This window comes from Coptis chinensis, chromosome 6 (genome assembly GCF_015680905.1).
Source record: "Coptis chinensis isolate HL-2020 chromosome 6, ASM1568090v1, whole genome shotgun sequence".
Classification (NCBI taxonomy): Eukaryota; Viridiplantae; Streptophyta; class Magnoliopsida; order Ranunculales; family Ranunculaceae; genus Coptis; species Coptis chinensis.
In genome coordinates, this window is record NC_141461.1 from 98,845,386 (window position 1) to 98,867,350 (window position 21,965).

The 21,965-nt window shown below is 36.5% G+C and overlaps 2 protein-coding genes across 4 annotated transcripts; both read right to left on the reverse strand.

Annotated features, from left to right (window-relative positions):
• Positions 1–893: 893 nt before the first annotated feature.
• Positions 894–5,732, reverse strand: LOC147496020 (beta-1,3-galactosyltransferase 7-like). Of its 3 annotated transcripts, none has more exons than XR_015199402.1 (6): positions 5,229–5,732; positions 4,360–4,470; positions 2,123–2,409; positions 1,904–2,029; positions 1,482–1,632; positions 894–1,396 (listed from the first exon to the last, which is right to left on the reverse strand). XR_015199402.1 is itself a non-coding variant. In XM_086567101.1 (6 exons), the coding sequence occupies exons 3-6, from the start codon at positions 2,205–2,207 to the stop codon at positions 1,386–1,388; spliced, it is 276 nt and encodes a 91-aa protein (XP_086423227.1). In that variant the 5' UTR covers positions 2,208–2,409; positions 4,360–4,470; positions 5,229–5,732; the 3' UTR covers positions 894–1,385. The 3 variants fall into 3 exon arrangements, 2 of the variants coding, with proteins under 2 accessions (XP_086423227.1, XP_086423229.1); XM_086567101.1 differs by having other exon boundaries at positions 1,482–1,535; XM_086567103.1 differs by lacking the exon at positions 5,229–5,732 and having other exon boundaries at positions 1,482–1,535; positions 4,360–5,204.
• Positions 5,733–15,761: 10,029 nt separating this feature from the next.
• On the reverse strand, positions 15,762–17,524 carry LOC147496021 (peroxidase 5-like). Its single transcript, XM_086567165.1, has 4 exons — positions 17,275–17,524; positions 16,980–17,171; positions 16,720–16,885; positions 15,762–16,288 (listed from the first exon to the last, which is right to left on the reverse strand). Exons 1-4 carry the CDS (start codon positions 17,491–17,493, stop codon positions 15,879–15,881), a joined length of 987 nt encoding a protein of 328 aa, XP_086423291.1. The 5' UTR covers positions 17,494–17,524; the 3' UTR covers positions 15,762–15,878.
• Positions 17,525–21,965: the final 4,441 nt, after the last annotated feature.

Sequence of the window (21,965 nt, forward strand, 5' to 3'; positions counted from 1 at the left end):
TATGTATCGCTGAGTTTGCAGGTTATTGATACGTAAAACCAATAATTTTCAAATTTCTGTATGTTAAAATATTTTGAACTGCGCTATGCTCCACGAAGGTTTTGTTCTTTCTTATTTCAATCCTTAAATTTATTGAACAGATTGGTTATAGAATAAACCTACATAATCGGCTGCTATTAGTCTCTGCTAGGAGTGTAAAACACTTACGTGCTTAAATTGTATTAATTCCTTCATATATATTATGATAAGTTTGAAACAACTTATGATGCAGGACATGTGAGCCATCAGATTCGATCACTTGCGTTAATGAACCATTTGATATGGCGCGTTTGAAGAACATTCCTTAGTCCATTACGGCTTCAATGTGTAAACACCTAAGGAATGAACCAACAAAATTTCCTCATTCAAAAAGGCTAATTAACAATTTATCGGCGAGTCCTGATGGGTCAGATTTAGCATCTTTGAGCTGAGTGTCTTGAATCTAGCTACAGACTTGGTTTCTCATTTCCAAAAGGAAAAAAAAAAAAAACTTAGTTCCAAATACGTCACTTCCTTTGATGGGTGCTATTATTCAAACTAGCAAAATGCACGTGCTCTGCACATGATAACCACTATTGATGTGCATGAACAATATATACTTGTCAAAGCAAGTATATTAGTTCCTTGATGTACATTAGTTCCTTCATCCTTGACGTCTAAGAACTTATTGTACGTTAGCATCGACACATTATACTTAAGCATATAATATTTTACCAACAAAACAAAGTAGCCCTCAAACTCACAAGCAAAATCTAATTATTGTGGACAGAACATATTAGATATGGATAGAGCATACTCTATTTTATATATTGCCAATTATCAATGAAGAAAATTAGATTACAGAGGACTCAACCAAAAAGTTCACGTGCTATTCGATAATTCCCGCTCACTAATGATTAGCAATCTTATCACATTTGACAGCTGGATTAAACAATCCATACATAGTCTAAAGATCCCCTTGCAAGAGTTTCTGCCAAATATATAACTGCATAGTACAAATGTGTGTCAAGCTCAAAAAATAAAATGAAATCTTAACGATAATCTTAATTAACATGATCTAAAACACATTTGTAATCAATACTTCCCGATCCATAAGTGCATACCGACACTCATGATTAACGTGAACAATTACAGATCCTGTCTCTCAAATTAACACATCCTGTAACGAACTCCAATAAAACATGTTGCCACACCCTCATCTAATTAACTTAGAGCATGGCACTCCAAATAGCTCCATCACCTTCACCACATCTTGCATGAACTTCCTTGATCTTTTCCACTGATTTGCAAATGCCACTGCAAGTCCAATCAAATGATGCAACAAAAACATTCCTTGCCTGTGCTTTCTATTCGCAGTCTACAAAAAGAAACAATAATTTAAAAGTGAAACTTACCCATAATAAATTTATAGCTTGGATAACAGATTTTTTGAAAAATCTTACCTGGTGGAGTTCCACAACACATATTGCGCTCATCAATGTGTTCAACTTCGAGCCCTATAAACCAAGCACCAAGGGAGACATCTTCATTTGCATACTTGTGCAATATGGGCTTGCAATCACAAACAACAACCCCACAGTTTGACCTCCAAAACTAAAATAAAATGTAGAACTTTGTTTAATTTTGTAAACATTTATCCTTCAGAACAATTGTCCCACCTATTTCTACAACGGGGACCAATGGACCTTCCATACAGAACTGCAATTGTTTGTAAAGCACATGAGAAGTGTGTGATTCATGTGGACACTTTCTTACACTGAATATAGCAGCCACAATGATGGATACTATGACCATTTCAAATGGGCCTATACACATTTTTGAAACTTAAATTGTAACTATAGTAAACACAGTGAATATGTCTTACTGGTTGATAGAGATGTATGTAGCTCTTTCCTTTGAGATGGCATAAATCTGACCAGTTGCATGTCTAAAGTATTTGTTCCCTTCTTCTCCGAATTTCCAGTACTCGGGTTCATAGTATTTAACACTCCTACAGATGAGAGTAGTTAGGACACATCACAATATTATGATGCCAAAGAGATCGGTTAATCTGTTATCATGAAATAAGTGCTCAAGAAGTTACTTATGAGAAAGAACAGGCCAGACTTCATACACCCCATGTAAACTCTAGGCTTTGAACGGTGGCGAGCAAGAGTAATAGCTAGCATACCTACATACGAGATTGATTAAAAATTTAAGACCTATACTCAGTAATGACATATGCAGATCTATAGTAGGCTAAAACATACCCAAATTTACATGCATATCATCATCCACTTTGACATAGAAATCAGCATCCTATTTCGCAACTGTCGTTGTAAAGAAGATCTTTGTTTTTGCAGATAGTTCGTGATACCCTTCAACATGCTCCTGTTAAATAATAGGGACATTATTCAGATCTTGAATCCTATAGTTTGCCACATTTATTTAATCAACACGCAGAAGTTACTTCAATACATTACCAGCCTAAGAAAGTCATTATGTTGTGCCTCTTCCATAAAAATTTTAATTGAAAAAAAATCCATAAAAACATACTAATCAATAAACAAAAATAGATAACCCAAACTACTTTTTGCGGGCATTTGCGACGCCCCTTGACTCTGCCCTTGTTGATGATAAAATTCTTCATGACGACCACCATGGTTACCGAAACGGGAAACCGTACTATTAGCCATTAAAAGGTAAGACAAATGAAGGACGTACAATTTCAGTCCATAACAGTCAGGGAAGGTAACCCCTTATGTAGCAACCCAACTGTAGATGTTTGGTTTAGCGAAGCCTCCAAGACCTGTGTTTCTGGAAGGATGCTCCATAGGGAACATCATGACCAAACTCAAAGAAAGGTGAAGTTTGTATCCTCTAGGAGTAAGGCCATAGGGGACTGTTAGTGATGCTCACATAACTCAAAACCATATTTTATAACCCATGACATGGTGATTATCCTCTCAGTAAAACCAGTTCCAGCTATCATAAGCTAGTCCATCTCTCTCTGACTACTACTCCGAAACAGAGTGCCATTTCTTTCTTTCATTACACGGTTCCTCTTCTTGCCAAACTCTAATCTAGTTTCACGTGAACCAACACTGTTTGTAGGAGACCTGACTTCAATAGGTTTTTTCGACTGTATTCCTGAAAGCTGTCTATGAAGACTTGGTTGTCGACCAGGGATACTTGGAACTCCAATGCTCCCTTCGAAAATTTTAATTGGTTGTCCTTGCATAGCTTGAGTATACAAAAAAGCCTGTGATGTTTGAGGTGCATGTGAGCCATTGTCATACATCAATCTCTGATAATTGGGGGATTCCACACGGTTGGGCTCATCTAAAGACTGTCCTAGCCAAGTACCATGAGAAACTTGTTGATCAATTGCTTGAAATAAAGGATGGCTGCCAACTAATTGCTCATAGTTCTCGAATGAGTTATGTGTGAGGGAGCAGCTAGGATTGTGAATAAACGTTTGAGAACCAGAAAAAGACATTGAGCCAAAAAATCCATCGGAGCTTGTGCGAAATGTGTTAGGCAGGGACTGTACACTCCTTGCCTGGCTAGGGGAGCTAGGAGCAATCGTCTATGTTGGTCCTGGTCCACACCTCGCACCAATCTAATTAGTGTGAGTAAAGCGTAACCTTATGTTTACTCATATAATTGAGCAAACGCAACACAATCCCAATTTTCGTCATCTATGATCCAAATGCACCAAAGTTTGTGCGATTATGGTTGCAAATGTTAGCTGAAAATAGACTGAAAGAGTTGAGTTCACCGCATGTTATGCATAAAGTGCCTTTTCATACATCTTCACTTAAACATATGATATCACTATGAACTCATGAGAAGTTTGTTACGGCTATCACATGAGTAGTAGTGTGCCATGAAACAATCTTGGTCACATAAAATTATTGTTCTTCTTTCTTAAAATACCAACTTTTGTATCACTTTTTTTTTTTTTTTTCAACATCTCATATTAGAAGTCCCATTAAAAGTATAAACAGTCAAGGGGTCTGAACTCTTTTTGCAAAGTTGACTGCAAGGTAATTTTTTGACAGAAGAACACCTGTTGATCACAATGGGCAAAACTAAACATTCTAGCAATTAGATTGCATTGGCAAAGTGTAATTAGATTTAACAATGAGGGAACACCCCAAATCAAACACTGGCTTGGATATGAATACATCAATATAAAAAAATCTAATAGTTTTTAACAATGATGGAATACCCCAAATCAGAAAGTCGACTTGGATATGAGTACATCAATGAAAAGAAAAATCAACTGGGAAACAAATTGGTAAGGAAAAGAACTCTAAGAGAAGTGTCAAGACTAACCTGTATCCCATGAGAACCTGACAACTCTTTGTCGAGTTTCTTTAAGTAGATAACGCATGGCAGGAGCTTCCATCAAGTTTCTTGCAAAATTGTGATATTTGAAGGCAAAACCTATACGTTAATGGAAAAAAATCAAGTTCACATTGAAGATGAAAGTATCCCAAAATTACGAATCAACCCAAGTCATAGAGATCAGGGCTCAAAACTGGAATTATATATAGATTTATTTTTGAAGAAGAAATATATTTCAACAGTGAACATCATATATGCACCCCAAAAGAAAATATTGAATAAAGATACAGGCTCCACTATGCACTACACCACCACAACACATTCTGAAAGGACAAAAACATGTACAATCTCTATTCACATATTTGGTATTTCGATACAAATGAACTAACAGTAGAGATAGCTTTGACATTCTACCAGACTTTAACATAGTATAACTTGGCATAACAGAAATAAACTAATAATTATGCAGGCTTTTCTATAACATTTCAGGCATTTCATTTCAACAAATTAGAAAGAATAAATTGACCCAAAATCATAAGCAAATTTTCTTAACCTGTAAAATAATAAACTATACTACAACACAAATAGCTTCCTTGGAGTTAACTAACTTTCCTATAATTATCTAGAACAGTAGAAATCGCACATAGCCTCATAGACATGGATGGTTAAAAGGTGCAATAGAATGAGGAAAGGAGAAATAGAAGAATGTATAAATTTCAGTAAAATTAATCGATAAAAATTGAAACACTAATTGTTGCTTCCTTCCCAAGTCCTAACACAAACTATTTTTAACAATTTGTATTGTGAAGTCGAATAAGGAAGATGAACATAATAAGGAGAGAATGAATGGAAAGAACCTGAGTGAGAGGAAACAGAGTAGTCACCTCTTGCCAACGGAGGAAGATAGAGAAAACAATGGATTAAATCATTCAATTAACTTGATAAAGCTTAAATTTCTCATATTTCTTCTTGATTGATGCTTTGGTGAAGAAACAAAGTTTCAGGAAGACGCAGAGAGGTGGTTGGGACTTTAGAGAACTGAAGAGTTTTGAAACTTTGGAAGGCGAGAGGATGCAAAACTTTTATTTTCTAATCTTACTTGCACATCATTCGAGGTGTGAGAGTCATCCTCGCTCCCGCAACATAGTAACTTCATGACCAGAACTCAAAATATATTTAGGAGAGTAAAACCCAATAACACCATGCCCACCACTGTTAGTATTAATAATAAGTACTTTCTTCTTCTCTGCACTTGCACTGACAGTGAAAGAAGAAAGAAAAAAGTGTCTAGAGATTTTTGAGTCGAGAAGAAAAGATGAGGAGACAAAAAAAGAAGATGAAAGGAAAGAAGTTATTGTTTACCAAAAGAGGGGAGACAGAAGGGGAAAGGAGCAGAGTGTATTTATGGTAATTAAAGTCTAATTTATGAATAATTAATATTAGGGGTGGGAATTTGGCCCTAACGACTCTAACCCGGCCCTGACCGACCCGACCCTAAGCACAACTAAAGCCCTCACAGAGTTTAGGGCAGGGCCGACCCGACCCGACCCTAAGGCCTTCTAGGGCAGGGCTAGGGCTAAGGTTCTGAAACATAGGCCCGACCATAATTCAGCCCTAACCAAGCCCTAGTTATAGTTTCACATTTTGACTATAAATACACGTACCATAATTGTCCAACTCTTTGTTAAATATTTTAAATTAAAATAACATTATCCTTTGTAATTTATTAGTTAAACCCAATGGTACTTTCAATAACTTGTCTTATATAACAAAAACTTGTCAACCTATCTAGCAGCCATGAAGAACAATGGGCACTAGCCTAATAAAAAAATAAAACTTTATTCCTTTGATCATCAAATCAAAGTCTAGAACTTATTATTCTCAATTTATTTTCCCACTTACTTCTTATAAATTATATTTTTATTCACATCCAAGCCAAGTCTAGAACTAAAGGTTTCTATCCACACCATTAAAGCGAAATATAGAGCAGAAATTTGTAACACAGAAATAAAAAAAAACAATCTTTGTCTGAAAAATGGCATTTGTAAAACGAAGAAAATATATAGGCTTGGCCCTAAAACCTGACCCTAAAACCCGGCCCTAAAGCCTTTAAAGAGGGCTTAGGGTAGAGTCAGGGTTGAGATTTAAACTTGTGACCCGGCCCGACCCGACCCTATACTGACTTTAGGGTCGGGCCGACCCGGCCTTAATATCTAAAGGGCTTTTAAATGTTTAGGGCCGGGCTAGCCCGACCCGGCCCATTGCCCACCCCTAATTAATATAGACGTATAATTCATATATTGCGTGCATTTGGTTTTCAACTTGAATTTACACAAACACCCTCTTTTTCCTATGTTAAGTTAAGGGTATAAACGGTAATAAAAATTAAAATGACGAAATAGTCTTTTTTAAAAGACATTGAATAATTTGTTTGAATATTTTGTCAAGGGTATTTAGTGGTAGAAAAAAAGCTGGTTCAATTTAAAAACTCATGTTAATTATGGTGTACTCTACTAATTGAGATACGTATTATGTGTCTTTATGAGTAGATCGAGCTTGGTTGCTCGTTAGTGTTGTCTGTATATGTATGATGATTCCATTATTATATAATAATAGCGGCTAATTTTGTTTAACAGTTACCTTTTTAATTTATTGCACAAATTTTCAATGCATTCACAAAGAAACGCAAACCATATAAGGACATGTCATAGTCCAACACATAGGGTAAAAATGATAGTAAAATTTGGTGGACATTAGATGTTTTCTAGCCATTGCAAACGCTAAGAGACTGTTACTTGAAACCATTGCAAACGCTAAGAGACTGTTACTTGTAAGAACTACGGAAGTATATAGGAACACAAGAAGTTTGTATTGTTACATCTAACACAACTGCACAAATAAGCCTACTACTAAATTCTTTTTCTCTTTTTTTATATATAGCCGATTTCATCAAAAGATGCACCTGCCAAGATTCTTAATTCAAAGCTCAAATGCAAGCTACAGTTACATGAATATATATAGTTATCATTCTATGGGAATTCATGCAAGTTGAGTTTAGATTGATAAATAATAGTCTAATACCATACTTCAAGACAAAACAAGTAAAATGTAGGAGAAAGTGGCTTGCAAGGCAAATTGGAAAAGCATTAGTCCGGGAAAAGAACTACTCTATAAAACGCTGGATGATTTGTATATCCAAGCAAATAAGTGTGTGAAATAGAAGCATGAAATGTAAAACTTTCCACCCGAGAGAGACAATAGTGAATGCTATCCAGCACTTTGGGCAGCCAGTTCAATTGATGAGTACGTAGCGGAACATAAAGGAACCCGTAAAGAAGGCAATGCAAGAGCCCAAAGTGAGAAATGAAGGTGAAATTTCTAGAGAAGAGCACAAGGCAGATGACACCACTTAACTCTACTCCAATGGAAAATTTACATGGATCACATGTGAAAATCTTCTTCGATCTCCTTTAATATTGTTTATGACCAATCTACGAGGATGTAATTCATCTATTACGAGCTCAAGGGTCAACAAATAGTATATGGCCACTACGAGGCAGAGCCTTTTATCCATGGTCAAATTGAACGATGGCAATTGGGTCGAGTTGTTTTAAGTGGCGTAAATGAAAGTACATAACGAAGGAGGGATGAGCAACCAGTGGAAACTTTTCAGTTGCAGGACATTCCAAATATGCAATTGTGACAAGTTAATTAAAATAGTCGTTCATAAACAAAACTCCTCCAAATTCCTGATGTGAAGGAAATCTCCTTTCAATAGCGTCTGCAAATACATGAATCACGACTACATCTCAAGACATGTATGCCCGTCACAAAACTAATAGTAACGTAAAACTAATAGTAGCTAAAATGTCGACATAGTAGTTCTTATCCATGATGGTTGGAGTAGTTGGGTCCATTAGAGCCTCCAGGTTGGGATCGTTACTGTCCTTTGGACACTGTTGCTTAAGTTGGGTTGCATAGTTGGGATCCAGACTTGGGTCTTGGCTTGTGGTGGGACTGAAATTGTAGAGTCTATTACTGAATGAAGTACAGTGCGCCTTACCAATTGTATGTGCCCCTGTTCATAAGCAACGTCACAACAATATGAGGAATGAGAGTGAGGTAATTGTACGTATAGTTGATTGATCACTAGAATGCAAACTTATAGGGTACATCAACTTTCAAGCAGCTGTAATATTCTCAGTTAAGTATAATTCTATAAGAGGCTAGCCAACCACAACCTTTTAGAGGTTCTAAAAAATGCTTCTTCTTATGATTTTAAGTTATCAAATTAGAGTTAACTCATGGTGCTAATTTCTTGTCCATGTAATTTAAGGGTTTTCGTTTTTCACTTCAGTAGTCCAAGATAAATATCTTTATTTCCATTTATGATTGTTGATTGCATGTTTACGCTACATTTCTGCAGTGTTGTATTCATTTACTACACCACTTGTCATCTGCTCTGTTATAATTAGGACTTAATTGTTAATTGTGTAAATTAATTGTCCCATGACGTGGAGTTGTTACCAGATCTGTGTTTGGGTCATATACCCATGTTCCACCAATCTTGTTGTTATGTTCGAAGACTACGACTTGATGATCTTCTTGGCGGAGTTCGCGTGTAGATACTAAGCCTGACACGCCTGGTCCGATCACTGCTACTTTTTGGGATGTTATGGGTTGAGTTATTTGAGCTTGTTGACGTCTGTAATATGATTTGAGTAGCTTTTGTGAATCGCAGTGTCTTGGGAGGGATATTTCAAAAAGATGCAACAGATCGATATTTTTATAAATGGCCTGGGCTACAAGAGAATATCCTAATTAATGAATCACATTTAAATAACTTTGTATCTCGGTACTTTTGACATAGATCCTTCTTCCTTCAACTTGTGTTGAGAACTTGAGAATTAAATGAGGAAATTTTTTATGCTTGTGCAATACGTACTGAGTGAATTTTTGCTCCCAGCGTTCGTGCCTCCAAGAGCTCCAAGCGAATTACAAGCCACACACGTATCACCAGTTCCACAAAAAAGGGGAAGTTAAGATTATCAAAATTTCAGTTTTACTGATTTGTCCTTCTTAAAAAAAAAGGAAAACAAAATCAAAAGACGAAAACGGGGCGATGGAATACAAAAAAGAATTTGAACAAAAAGATAAAAAGATCGAACCTCTTCATCTTTTTCCCATACATATTTCCCAGTTCTCTTCTCCAATCCAAAAACGAACACTTCTCTCTCATAAAAAATACTTCCTATGCATGAGTATTATTTAGGTGAAACAAACATATACCCAAAGTTTGTCAAGGTTTAAAGTTAGTATTTGAATGAGAAACAATGATCCTACTTTGTTGCAGATTTCCTATTGAATTTCCAAAGAAGTAATAACATCATTTTTCAAAAGGTTCGGTTGTTCCTTAGTTGTTTGACATAGTAACAATGCATATTTGATTATCAAAGATGATGTAGGATCAACCAAATCCTAACCCTGATAAGAGATAGCGCCCACAAGTAATGAATACATGTACGTTTCTTTATTTCGTATTTTTTTTCCTTTTTAGTTAGGAGGAGGGACAAACATGTAAATTCAGAACTTTTGAGAATCTTCTGCTTTGTGGAACTAGTGATACGTGTGTGGCTATTAATTCGCTTGGAGCCCTTGGAGGCAAGAACGCTGGGAGCAAAAAATCACTCATACGTACTGTAATAGATTCAATGTAGGCCGGGTTTGGCAAAATATGGTGTGTGAACTTGAAAGATAAAACCAACCATACTAATACAACCCATCTGCAATCATTCAAATCAGTTCACTATTCTATATTGGCAAAATATGGTTCGTGAAATCAAAAGTTAAACTAACCATACTAATACAACACATATGAAACCAATAATGATGTGAAAACTGAAAAGGACTATTCCGAAAATCAAAAACAAAACAAAAAATCTAGAGTTGTTTTGGAATAAGAGGAGTGTTGGTTTGAGAATGGGCACGTCAGTTTGTTCTCTAGAGTTTGTTCACTTCACGTTCAAAACAGTTTGGCCACTATCTTAAAGGAATATGATCTCAATAGGGAGGAAATTCGTGTTGCCAATAGAATAAACACTACTGAAACATGGACAAACAATCTATGAGAATTTGCAGATGTTTCTTTTAAACTGTGAGAAGTGACTATAGGAGATATATAGCACCTCTTTGAAATTTTCTACCTTCTGATCCGTTATATATTCCCCTTCTGCTAAACAGAGAAATTATTGGGTTTGGAGGGTTGATCCAGCATTCAGAGGGCCAAGCAAGGCCCAAAATTTCGATATCGGTTAATATATCGGTGTATCCAAAAATCGAGATATATCGGATATCTCGGTTCTTTTGGTGACCAGTCCAAAGTTTCTAAAATATCGGATATCTCACCGATATATCTCGGATCTCTCGCCGATATATCTCGGATATATAGGATATTTCGGAAATTTCAATATTAAATTATTAACAATTGGTCAAAAAGTCAACCGATATATATCGATTATCTCGGAAATATCGATTATCTCGGCGATATAAACTTTCATATCGGAAATTTCGATATATCTCGGAAAAAAGGGGTTCAATATTCGGTGGATATATCTCGGAAAAATCGATATCGGTGTACCAATTTACCGAGATATATCGGCGAGATATCGGATATCTCGGCGATATTTTGGGCCCTGGGGCCAAGCACTACACCAGAACGTGAAAGGGTAAGACGGCTATTACTGCTGATTATGGAATTTACTAGTAAATTTTACAAGCATTTGTTGAACTCACTGTGCACATTTTACAACTATTTTATCCGCATTCAGTTCATACTTCATAGTAATTCGTACAAGCATTTGTTGAATCTCTATTCTTCTTTAACAGGGCTGTTATAGTCGGGTGGCGTTTTCAATTCTTATTATTGGTGGGCTGTTGTTGGATGTGCTAATATCTATTTCTCTTGGTGTCTCTGCATTGCCAGTCAACATTATAATCGGGACCATCACTTAATTCTGTGTATAATCTAGGTGGTTAATGTTACCAAAATAGCTACTCTTCCCAAATTGTTATAGTGGTTTACAATCTCTAGCAATTTAATTTGCAGCTGTATGTTCTGGTGGTTCTAGGACTTGGTACTGCACTTCGGCTTGCGCTGGAGTGTTGCCATGAATTGAGTTTGAGAATTGAGCCATGAATTGAGTGGTCGTTTGTAATGGGCACCATACAGTACCTAATGTCGCTGAAGTTCCAGGTACACATTTCCATCTTTTTTTTTTTTTTGAAAAAGTTATGGGGTTAAGGCAGACCCCCACCGGTTTATATTACAAAAGGGTAAACCTTACAAATCTCCCTAAGAGTTTGATCATTAAAAGGAGGTACACATAGACGCAAATCGACAGACTATAAGCCTAACACACCTGAGATCACTAGACATGCTACAATCGAACCCTAAGAAAGTAGAGCTAAGAATCCTACTTCCTAGTCATGATTTCCTTTACAATCTTAGGATGATCTTTCCTAAGATGAGTCTCAACGGCTTTCTCATAGTTACAAAGAAAACCTTCGCAAGCACAACACACATAAGTGAGTCCCAAAGTGTCATCCCAAAACTCTTTTGTGTAGTCCTCAAGATATCTCATCTTTTTGTTCTTAGTTAACGACTTAACCTTCTTCATCATTGCAAGTGTAGGCTCTATTTCTCCTGAAGAACGCTCTTGGATCCTTTTGCTTCTTTTGGCTTCACAAGTAGTCCATTGATTCTCGAAGCCGCAAACTTTGATGTGCTCTTAGGCAATGCAATCGTTGGAGCCTCTATATAACGTATCCCCAAACAACTCGATTCACTCTCCGAGATCGCCATCTACATCCTCATTTCCATCAACTAACCCTTCATACATGTTTATTTCTCTACTATTTGAGAGTTGGTTAAGAGGAGTAACTCTTTGTTGGTGTTGCTCTGCTTGACCATTTGTGTCAACCATGTCCAAATTTCGATGAACTCGAGGATGCCAACCGAGAAGCTGGTCCGATTGCGAAGCTTCATTGACATTTGCGAAGCTACATTGACATTTGTTTGTCTTTGGGCCGCGAATCGACAATTCGAATTTGTAGCCGCACCGAGAAATTTCCAAGTTCGAGGTAGAGACAAAAGCGAGAATCGAGTCGCTACCCGAATGAAATGTCCTTTCTTGTGCTCTAGCATTTCTTCCCCAGGAACCCGGACTGAGGTGGTGAAGCCGACATTTGTTTGTAGCATGCCCAAACCGACGGCAGATGGTACAAGATGGAGGTTTCCAAGGATACTCCACATCCAAAAACATGTTTACCCCCAAGCTTAAGCTTTACCGATGCGGGAAGTCGAAGTCCAGGGAATAGTAACGATACCTTTGCAAAGTCCAAATTTTTTTTTTCTCCGATGTAGCTCCATCCATACAGAGTGGCTCACCAATCAAGCCGGGTCAAATATGAGAGGCCATTCTTTGTCCGAGTTCTTTTGGAACTTTGAAGATTTTTGCCCGTGATAGGAACAAGAAAGAATATTGCTTTTTGTCCTTCAACCTCGGTGACCAAGGCGAATTACAAATATCTTGCCTGCAATGAAGAGAGGGCCACCTTCCATTTGTTTGTCCTCAATCATAGCAAACCCGGATAAAAACAGTTCCCTGTCCGTAGTTATCTCCATAGTACCTTTGAGTTTCCAAGTTCTTTCCAATGTACTCTTCACAAAAGGGAAATCCAACCTCTTATCCAAGAAATACCCTACCACCGTGTCCTTCCATTCACTTATACCTTCATCGATGATATCTTGTGGAACTCTGAAGCCCCATCTTCAAAGATGGGTGCGCAACTATTTAACTTCGTGGTTGTTGAAGAGACGAGCTACGGTTATGAAACAGAGAACTCCAAAGAAAAGGAGGAGGTGGGGAGAGAGAGGGGTGGGATGAGGAGGTTGAAGCCATGACGAAATGGTTATCAGAATAAAGATCGAATCTCTACTCAGGTGGCCTGAAGCTACCCAAAAAGGAAAAAAATGGAAAGAGAAGAGGATAGGATCTAATAACCTAAAACTAATAACGTCTATTTTAGGAAAACAGGTACACCAGATCGCAGGGTTAGAATAACCTAAGTTACTCCTGTTCCCTCACTTGAAGTCCCCATTGGTGGAACTTTACTCGATAGGTACTTTGATTTTGTTTGTGATCTCACTGCACATTTGTTCCATCAACTCAACATGTACCACTTCTGTCTCAAACCGAATCAACTCACCCAGTCCAAACTCACTCACAAAATCTTCCAAATAATGCAGAACTTCCTGTGACCCGGAAACCTTCGTGGGTCTCTATGCTTATCTTCTTCTTTAGCTATAAATGGGTAAACTCTAAAACCCAGAGCTTACCCATTTATAGCTAAAGAAGAAGGCATAGAGACCCACGAAGGTTTCCGGGTCACAGGGAAGTTCTTCATTATTTGGAAGATTTTGTGAGTGAGTTTGGACTGAGTGAGTTGATTCAGTTTGAGACGTATATGTTGAGTTGATGGAACAAAGAAAATGTGCAGTGAGATCACGAACGAAAGATGGAAATGTGGATAATGAGGTTTTTAATGCTGTGGTCGTTTGTAATGGGCACCATACAGTACCTAATGTCGCTGAAGTTCCAGGTACACATTTTTCCCTCAAGTAGATTTGTAACGAGTAAAATGTCAGCATGTGAAGTTTAATTCAACTTATAAATTACACGATTTAATGATAGGAAACAAAATGACACAATTCATCAAAAATTGTTTATGTTAGTAAGTAGTAACAATTCGTTTCTGACTTTCTGTGATCATCGCTCACACGTCTATGTATGATCTTTTTCCAGGTATCGATGTATGGCCAGGGAAGCAAGTTCATGTTCCTGATCCCTTTAGGGAGAAAGTACGCTTCAGATTATTATCCTTCTTGCTTTTTCCTATTCGCATGTTCTTCATTGGAGATTTGGATTACATTGATAGTGGCTACCTTTAGATTCATTTTCTTTGAAGTTGCTGAAAATTAACATTATTGAATGAGGTTTAGTATGCATACAAGTCAGGTTGATTTGAGTGTGTTAGTTAGGTTCAACAGTCTAACTAATAGGTGATGGCGTAATGTTTCACATATTAGAGATGCAGTCCTCCACTCCTCCATAAGTTATGATTTTCGATGTAGGATTCTTTTAACCAAGATGAATGTGGAAATGGCCTTAAGGCTATATGGTAACCCTGTACGTGTTTCAAAATTCATAGGGATTGCGTTAAGGTTCTCTCTCTAATCGAAAATTTTCTGATTATGGGCTCATAGCAGCTTGTTGAGGATATGTATTTGAACTTAATTTGTAAATTTAATTGGTCAAATATGCTAATACAGACAAAATGATGCAGATAGAGAGTGCCCATAAGACGGTACTATAATATTCTAAGATGAAAGTTCTGTTGTGGCTGATGTCATTGTACACTGTACCGGGTATATTTCTGTTCATACAATGGGATGAAAAGGAATATGAAAGTTCTCCAACGTTAAATTGAGTTGAAGTGTTTAAAGACTCAAATCGATTAAATTTCACGATTGAGGACCCAGTAGAATATATTCTTACAAGATGATATTTAGTTGGCCAGGCAAATTGGAAAAGCATTAGTCCTGGGAAAGAACTACTCTATAAAACGCTGGATGATTTGTATATCCAAGCAAATAAGTGCGTGAAATAGAAGCATGAAATGTAAAACTTTCCACTTGAGAGAGACAATAGTGAATGGTATCCAGCACTTTGGGCAGCCAGTTCAATTGATGAGTACGTAGCGGAACATAAAGGAAACCCTAAAGAAGGCAATGCAAGAGCCCAAAGTGCGAAATGAAGGTGAAATTTCTAAAGAAGAGCACAAGGCAGATGACACCACTTAACTCTACTCGTGAAAATCTTCTTCGATCTCCTTTAATATTGTTTATGACCAATCTAGGAGGATGTAATTCATCTATTACGAGCTCAAGGATCAACAAATAGTATATGGCCACTACGAGGCAGAGCCTTTTATCCATGGTCAAATTGAACAATGGCAATTGGGTCGAGTTGTTGTAAGTGGCATAAATTAAACTATATATCGAAGGAGGGATGACCAACCAGTGGAAACTTTTCAGTTGCAGGATTTTCTTTCAATAGCGTCTGCAAATACATGAATCACGACTACATCTCAAGACATGTATGCCCGTCACAAAACTAATAGTAACGCAACAGAGACGTAAAACACAATTCTATGCTGGTATGGTTAGAAAATTGGGCAGTATGTAACGGCATTAAGGAATCAAAGTAATCTAAATTCTTTACACTACAATTCAAAGTATGAATAATATTTAGCTGTAGTTGAAAGTTGAAAGTAACTGATGGTGCCTTGTGGCACAACGTTTTATTGTGCGTATAAACTAGTACATATTGGGATGACAAACAACAATCATCCATACTGAGTACAGCGCGAGTTTATTGATTTTGTCATCAATTAGGTACCCTACAATTCAAACGTATCTCTCCAGCAGTACCAGTCAGAACATCCACCTGACCCATCTTTACCATTGCTTCTGCAAACTCAACATTCCAGAGAAATGGGACACGCGCAAACTGCCTTACCTGCTGAGCAGTATTTGGGTTGGAAATGAGCGTCTGGTCAGAAGTAAACAATCCACGGTTAGCTAAAATGTCGACATAGTAGTTCTTATCCATGATGGTTGGAGTAGTTGGGTCCATTAGAACCTCCAGGTTGGGATCGTTACTGTCCTTTGGACACTGTTGCTTAAGTTGGGTTGCATAGTTGGGATCCAGACTTGGGTCTTGGCTCGTCGTTGAACTGAAATTGTAGAGTCTATTACTGAATGAAGCACAGTGCGCCTTACCAATTGTATGTGCCCCTGTTCATAAGCAACATCACAACAATATGAGAAATGAGAGTGAGGTAATTGTACGTATAGTTGATTGATCACTAGAATGCAAACTTATAGGGTACATCAACTTTCAAGCCGCTGTAATATTCCCAGTTAAGTATAATTCTATAAGAGGCTATCCCACGAGGTTCTAAAAAATGCTTCTTCTTATGATTTTAAGTTATCAAATTAAAGTTAACTCATGGTGCTAATTTCTTGTCCATATAATTTAAGGCTTTTTCACTTCAGTAGTCCAAGATAAATATCTTTATTTCCATTTATGATTGTTGATTGCATGTTTACGGTACATTTCTGCAGTGTTGTATTCATTTACTACACCACTTGTCATCTGCTCTGTTATAATTAGGACTTAATTGTTAATTGTGTAAACTAATTGTCCCATGACGTGGAGTTGTTACCAGAGAGTGTAACCATGTCTTCCTGAGTGAGTCCCTTCTTTTTGAAGGATTCGGTAAGTTGATCGAGATTAAATGTCGGAGGTGGTAGTTCTGTTAGTGTCTCTGATGCCAACGAAACTCTTCCATCTCTTCTTCCGGCAGGGACATCATAGCCAAGCCCTACCGACTGTGTGGCAAAGGGAGACATATAGTGAGAAAATGTACACAAAAACACACACACACACACACACATGGAAATAACAGTGCACACACGTCCTTACTAGTTTGACGCTGTCTCTTGCTGCAAAAGCGATAATATCAGCACAAGAAACCACTCCTTTACACAGATTTTCAAGTCTTGCCTTGGCTTTGTCAATGATGTCAAATCCCTCTAGACTAGGATTGTTCACAATGGAATCCTTCTCTGCCCTGTTGGATGGAGTTGAGTCTATGAGTACCGATCCATCGCAACCCTATCAACAGACGAGTGACTTTAGTCATCCCAAGAAGGACAAAGACATACATAATGTAATGGATTTTTTAACAAAACAAGCTAGTGAAAGTAATATTACTTACTCTAACAAAACAGTCGTGAAAATGCATTCTCACAAAGTCAGCAACAATACCGCTATCATTGAGAAACGCATTCTTCACTTCATCTTTCACTATTAATTCAGCCAGCGGACATGTTTTTCCATAGAACCCAACCTGAAGCTGAGCTTCCAAGTGAATACTTGAACATAATAATACCATTGCTAAAATTATGAATAGAATTGATACACTTTTAGAAGTCATTTCAACCTGCAGGTCTTTATGTTCAAATCTTTTACACTTGCTATTTATAATGAAAAATGCGACAGAATGCATCCCATTCAGTGACTCTATTGATCCGCCACAGGAGAGAAGCAAGTTGGCTAGATGCCATAATGCTCGACTAATACATTTGCGAGGTTAGACCCTGATGCCGTTCAAGATATGTCAATTGCGTACTTGGACGCATATGATCAGATTTCAACTGCCTATGTTAATTGTGATGGATGGGCGCACGCCTATGTTTTCCATGGGCACACGCCGATAAGTTATTTTAGGTCGAGTCTTTTGTTTTCATAGGGTTTATTCGGTGGTCTTTTAGTCACTACTACAAAGTAGGCCTATGCATACCCACCGCTCTTTTGAAAACATGTTCAACAATCATAACTATATGCATATAGAAATTTTCTAACAAATCGTGATTCGTGTTTTAGTCGCTAACCTATTGTAATTTCATAACAAATCATTTTAATTAAGTTTTAAAAACCTGTTTTAATTTTCTAACAAATTGTTTTAATTAAGTTTTATAAACCCATTTTTTAACCCCGTTTTAATAGTTGACTTAATTTAGAAATATGATTTCCGTTTTAATAGGATAATGATTTTCGTTTTAATTAGATATGCTATATTTTTCCTTTTCAATAGAGAAGGAATTCCTGTTTTAATAGGAAAAAGATTTCCGTTTTAATTAGTAGTGTGTTAGAATTTCTTTTTTCTAATAGAGGAGAAATTTCTGTTTTAATAGGAAATTGATTCCCATTTTAATTAGAAGTATCTAATAAATAGGAAATGAATTCCCGTTTTAATAGGAGATGATGATGTGGAATTTTAATAGAGCTCAAAAAAAAATACTCTTTGTAGGAGCTTTAATATTAAGACTAACTTATAGGCTCGTGCATACGCACCGGCTCTTTTGAAAACATTTAAATTTTTTTTTTCTAACCCATTGACTACCGTTTTAGTCGATAACTCGTTTAATTTTGTAACAAATTGTTTTAAATAAAGTTTTAATTAAGTTTTAAAAACCCGTTTTTTCAATTGGAAAAGAGATTTTGTTTTAATAGGAGAAGGATTCCCGCTTTAATTAGAAGTGTTAGAATTTGTTTTAATAGGATAAGAATTCTCGTTATAATAGAAGAAAAATTCCCGTTTTAATAGGAGATGACGTGGAATTTTAATAGAGCTCGAAAAATACCCTTTATGGGAGCTTTAATATTAAGATATAGATATAAATAGATTTGTTTGTGTTTGGACCTATTTAAGGTTATGTTAGGATTTGTAAAATATACTTCTTGATTATTATTTTATGGGTTAACTAGTATTACCCTCTTGGATTGACCGTTAAATGTCAAGTCAAGCAATTGAAAATTACACAAATGCCCTCATTATTTTTAAAAAACAAATGTTCGGTTTTAATTAGGTGGGGGCAATTATGTCATTTTCAGCCATTTAACATAAAAATTAACAGTCAAACCAAGTTAACCGTGTGTTTGGGGAGGGGGGTAATACTACTTAACCCTTATTTTATTCTCAATCAACTCTTGGTTAAAGATTGACTATTGACTATCTTCTCTTGGTTAGATTATTTGAGAGTTAACGTTCTTAGTCATACATTAGACCCTAACAAGAGTAGGTAGAAAACTAGAAATTGGTTAGATTTATGGGTTCACGTGTTAAAAAAAATGGCGTTTGAGAGGGGGGGGGGGAGACCCTAATTTCCCATCTAGAGGGGAAGGAAATCCTAATTGACTCATCTAGTGGGGGTAATACTACTTAATCCTTATTTTATTCTCAATCAACTCTTGGTTAAAGATTGACTATTGACTATCTTCTTTTGGTTAGATTGTTTGAGAATTAACGTTCTTAGTCATACATTAGACCCTAACAAGTGTAGGTAGAAAACTAGAAATTGGTTAGATTTATGGGTTCACGTGTTAAAAAAACATGGCGTTTGAAGTATGCAGCCAAGATACTGGAAAAAGGAATAAGTTTAGGAAGTTTGTTATACATTAGTTGACTTGGTGCAAAAGAAACCAACATAAGTTTGTTATAAAGGCAGCGGTATGGAATAAAGAATAGCAGAAGCTTAGGAAGTACATAATCATTAATCAAAAAAATATATTTGTGGTTGATTGCTGCAATATCATTTATCATTGTCGTTTTTGTCTTCCCAAACTAAAAAATGAATAAATGTAAAAAGCTCCACTCCGCGTAAAGAATACACGTTACGGATATGTCGACTAGTAATAGATGTGAGGGGTGAAGAAGTGGTCCTTATCTCAACGCAAAAGGCTGCACCACGAACGTAAAATCATTTGTTGTTCTTTGGAACTCCGAGCACTTGTTGTATTGGTAATATGCGTCTTACTCTTTGCTGAAACATTTCTTGCTGTCTTTCTCATTTTCCGCTTGAGAAATTTCCAATTTAATATATTTCTACTAGACTCCTTTAACCCTTCTACAATGATAAAGAAGAAGTAATTGTAATCAAGGCCCAAAATATCGATATCAATCAATATATCGGTGTACCCAAAAACCGATATATATCGGATATATCCATTATTTTGGTCACTATTCCAAACTATTTAAAATATCAGAAATATCGGAAATATCGGACATATAATATCGGAAACATATCGGAAATATATTGTAAATATCGGATTTATATTAAAAAATGGTCAAAAAGTCAACCGATATATATCGTAAATATCGTAAATATCGATTATATCGGCGATATAAAGTTTTATATCGGAAATTCCGATATATATTGGAAAAAAAAGGATTCTATATTCGATGGATATATGTCGAAAATATCGATGTCGGTGTACCAAAATACCGATATATATCGGCGATATATCGGATATATCGGCGATATTTTGGTCCATGATTGTAATAAGAAAAAAAAAATCAAATTTGAAGCAATTTCTAGAAGAGGAAAAAGACAATTTGTTTTTTGGACATTCTTTCACTTTTATTAGAAGTTCTCTTAGGCTGAGTCCAATGGCTTTCTATCCCTTTAAAAGTAGTGTTAAAGTCAATAAAGTAGAACTAAAGTCAACAAAATAGAGCTAAAGTCAACATATTTTACTCTCTATCATTATTTTTCTATGTATATATACAAAAGATTTTACTCTCTATCTCTATTTTACTCTCTATATAAAGAGGAAATTAATGATAGAGAGTAAAATCTGTTGACTTTAGCTCTACTTTTAAAGGGATAGGGAGTCATTGGACTCAGCCTTATTGTGCAGTGTGCTATAGTAATACAAAAATTCTTCAAAGTCCAGAGTATTATTTTCAATTTTTTTATTTGTTGTTTCTTTTTGGAATGAGTCTCTCGGTGTTTTTGTTTTTTCTCTTTCTTTATTCCTATTGGAAATATCTCAAATTAATTTGGGAGATATTGGATTGAAACGGTTATTGGGGTATGGCAAAAACTTACTTAGTTATGGGGTACGGGAGTATTTTTATAGGTATGTCCAAGATCACCCTTTTTAAATGTTTCAATGTATTGGATACAATACTTTTCAATCCAATTAAGACTTTGATTCAGCTAATTGAGCGGGTGGAAACATTTCTCACAGTGACACTGTTTGTTTGTCTGCAAGCATTTTCTGATTTTCATCTAAACTAGAAAAGAGTAGTTCAGCGAAAAAAAGAGTATGTTACAAATCCCATCACTAAAATCCTACCAAAAGGGACATAAGTTCAGTTGAAACTTCGCTACCAAATCAAAACAAATTTAGATGTAGAAACACACATTGCAAAAGATCCCTGTTCTCCGCCCATCCTTATTATAGCTCAACTTTACATAGAAGTTTAATGGGCGTTCACAGTGAAATTGGTAAAGAATATACCAGTGGAAGTTGTACGCATATGACACATCATCCTTGACACAAGTCAAAACATTATGGCAGAGACAAAGTGTTGATACCCTTTTCCAACAAAGCTCCTACTCAGGCCATCTAGGCATCTACACAATGAGGTTGAGGAGAAATCGCTCTGAATGATACGCGGCTCTAACATTGAGGTTCTAAACAAATCTCTCAATAATTTGCAGTTACAGAGGATCCAGAAATTATCCAATTTTCAGTGAACAGCAGTGCAGCAATTCCATTAAAGACCGTCAATAAATCATCATGAGCAAAGTGCCCAGTGTGAACGAATTGGAATGTAGGTAGCTTCCTGAAAGGAAGAAAGAGCTCCAAAAGGTGCTGGTACTGGTTTGGGATTAGTTCTAGGTATACGTCACATCAAATATCAGGCTACGTGAATGACCGGAATTCTGAGGCGGGAAAGTATCCACTTGCCAAATTGCAGCAATTATGATTTAATGACATTTATGTTCTGACATGAAATTGTAGTCGCCTAAACCTCAAATGTCAGAAACACAACACAACATGCATTTGGTGCAGTATCTAAGTATGCAAATGCAAGCACCAAAACCAGCGTGGATA

Bases quoted from the DNA above. Each gene is read 5' to 3' on its own strand.
- LOC147496020 (XM_086567101.1), bottom strand. From the start codon at position 2,207: ATGCTAGCTATTACTCTTGCTCGCCACCGTTCAAAGCCTAGAGTTTAC. The intron at 2,030-2,122 runs GTAACTTCTTGA...TCTCATCTGTAG, and splicing joins TGGCCTGTTCTTTCTCATAA to GAGTGTTAAATACTATGAAC. The intron at 1,536-1,903 runs GTAAGACATATT...CTTGGTTTATAG, and splicing joins ACATACATCTCTATCAACCA to GGCTCGAAGTTGAACACATT.
- LOC147496021 (XM_086567165.1), bottom strand. From the start codon at position 17,493: ATGACTTCTAAAAGTGTATCAATTCTATTCATAATTTTAGCAATGGTA. The intron at 16,886-16,979 runs GTAAGGACGTGT...TTTGCCACACAG, and splicing joins CAAGAGACAGCGTCAAACTA to TCGGTAGGGCTTGGCTATGA. The intron at 16,289-16,719 runs GTAACAACTCCA...GCTTATGAACAG, and splicing joins AGACATGGTTACACTCTCTG to GGGCACATACAATTGGTAAG.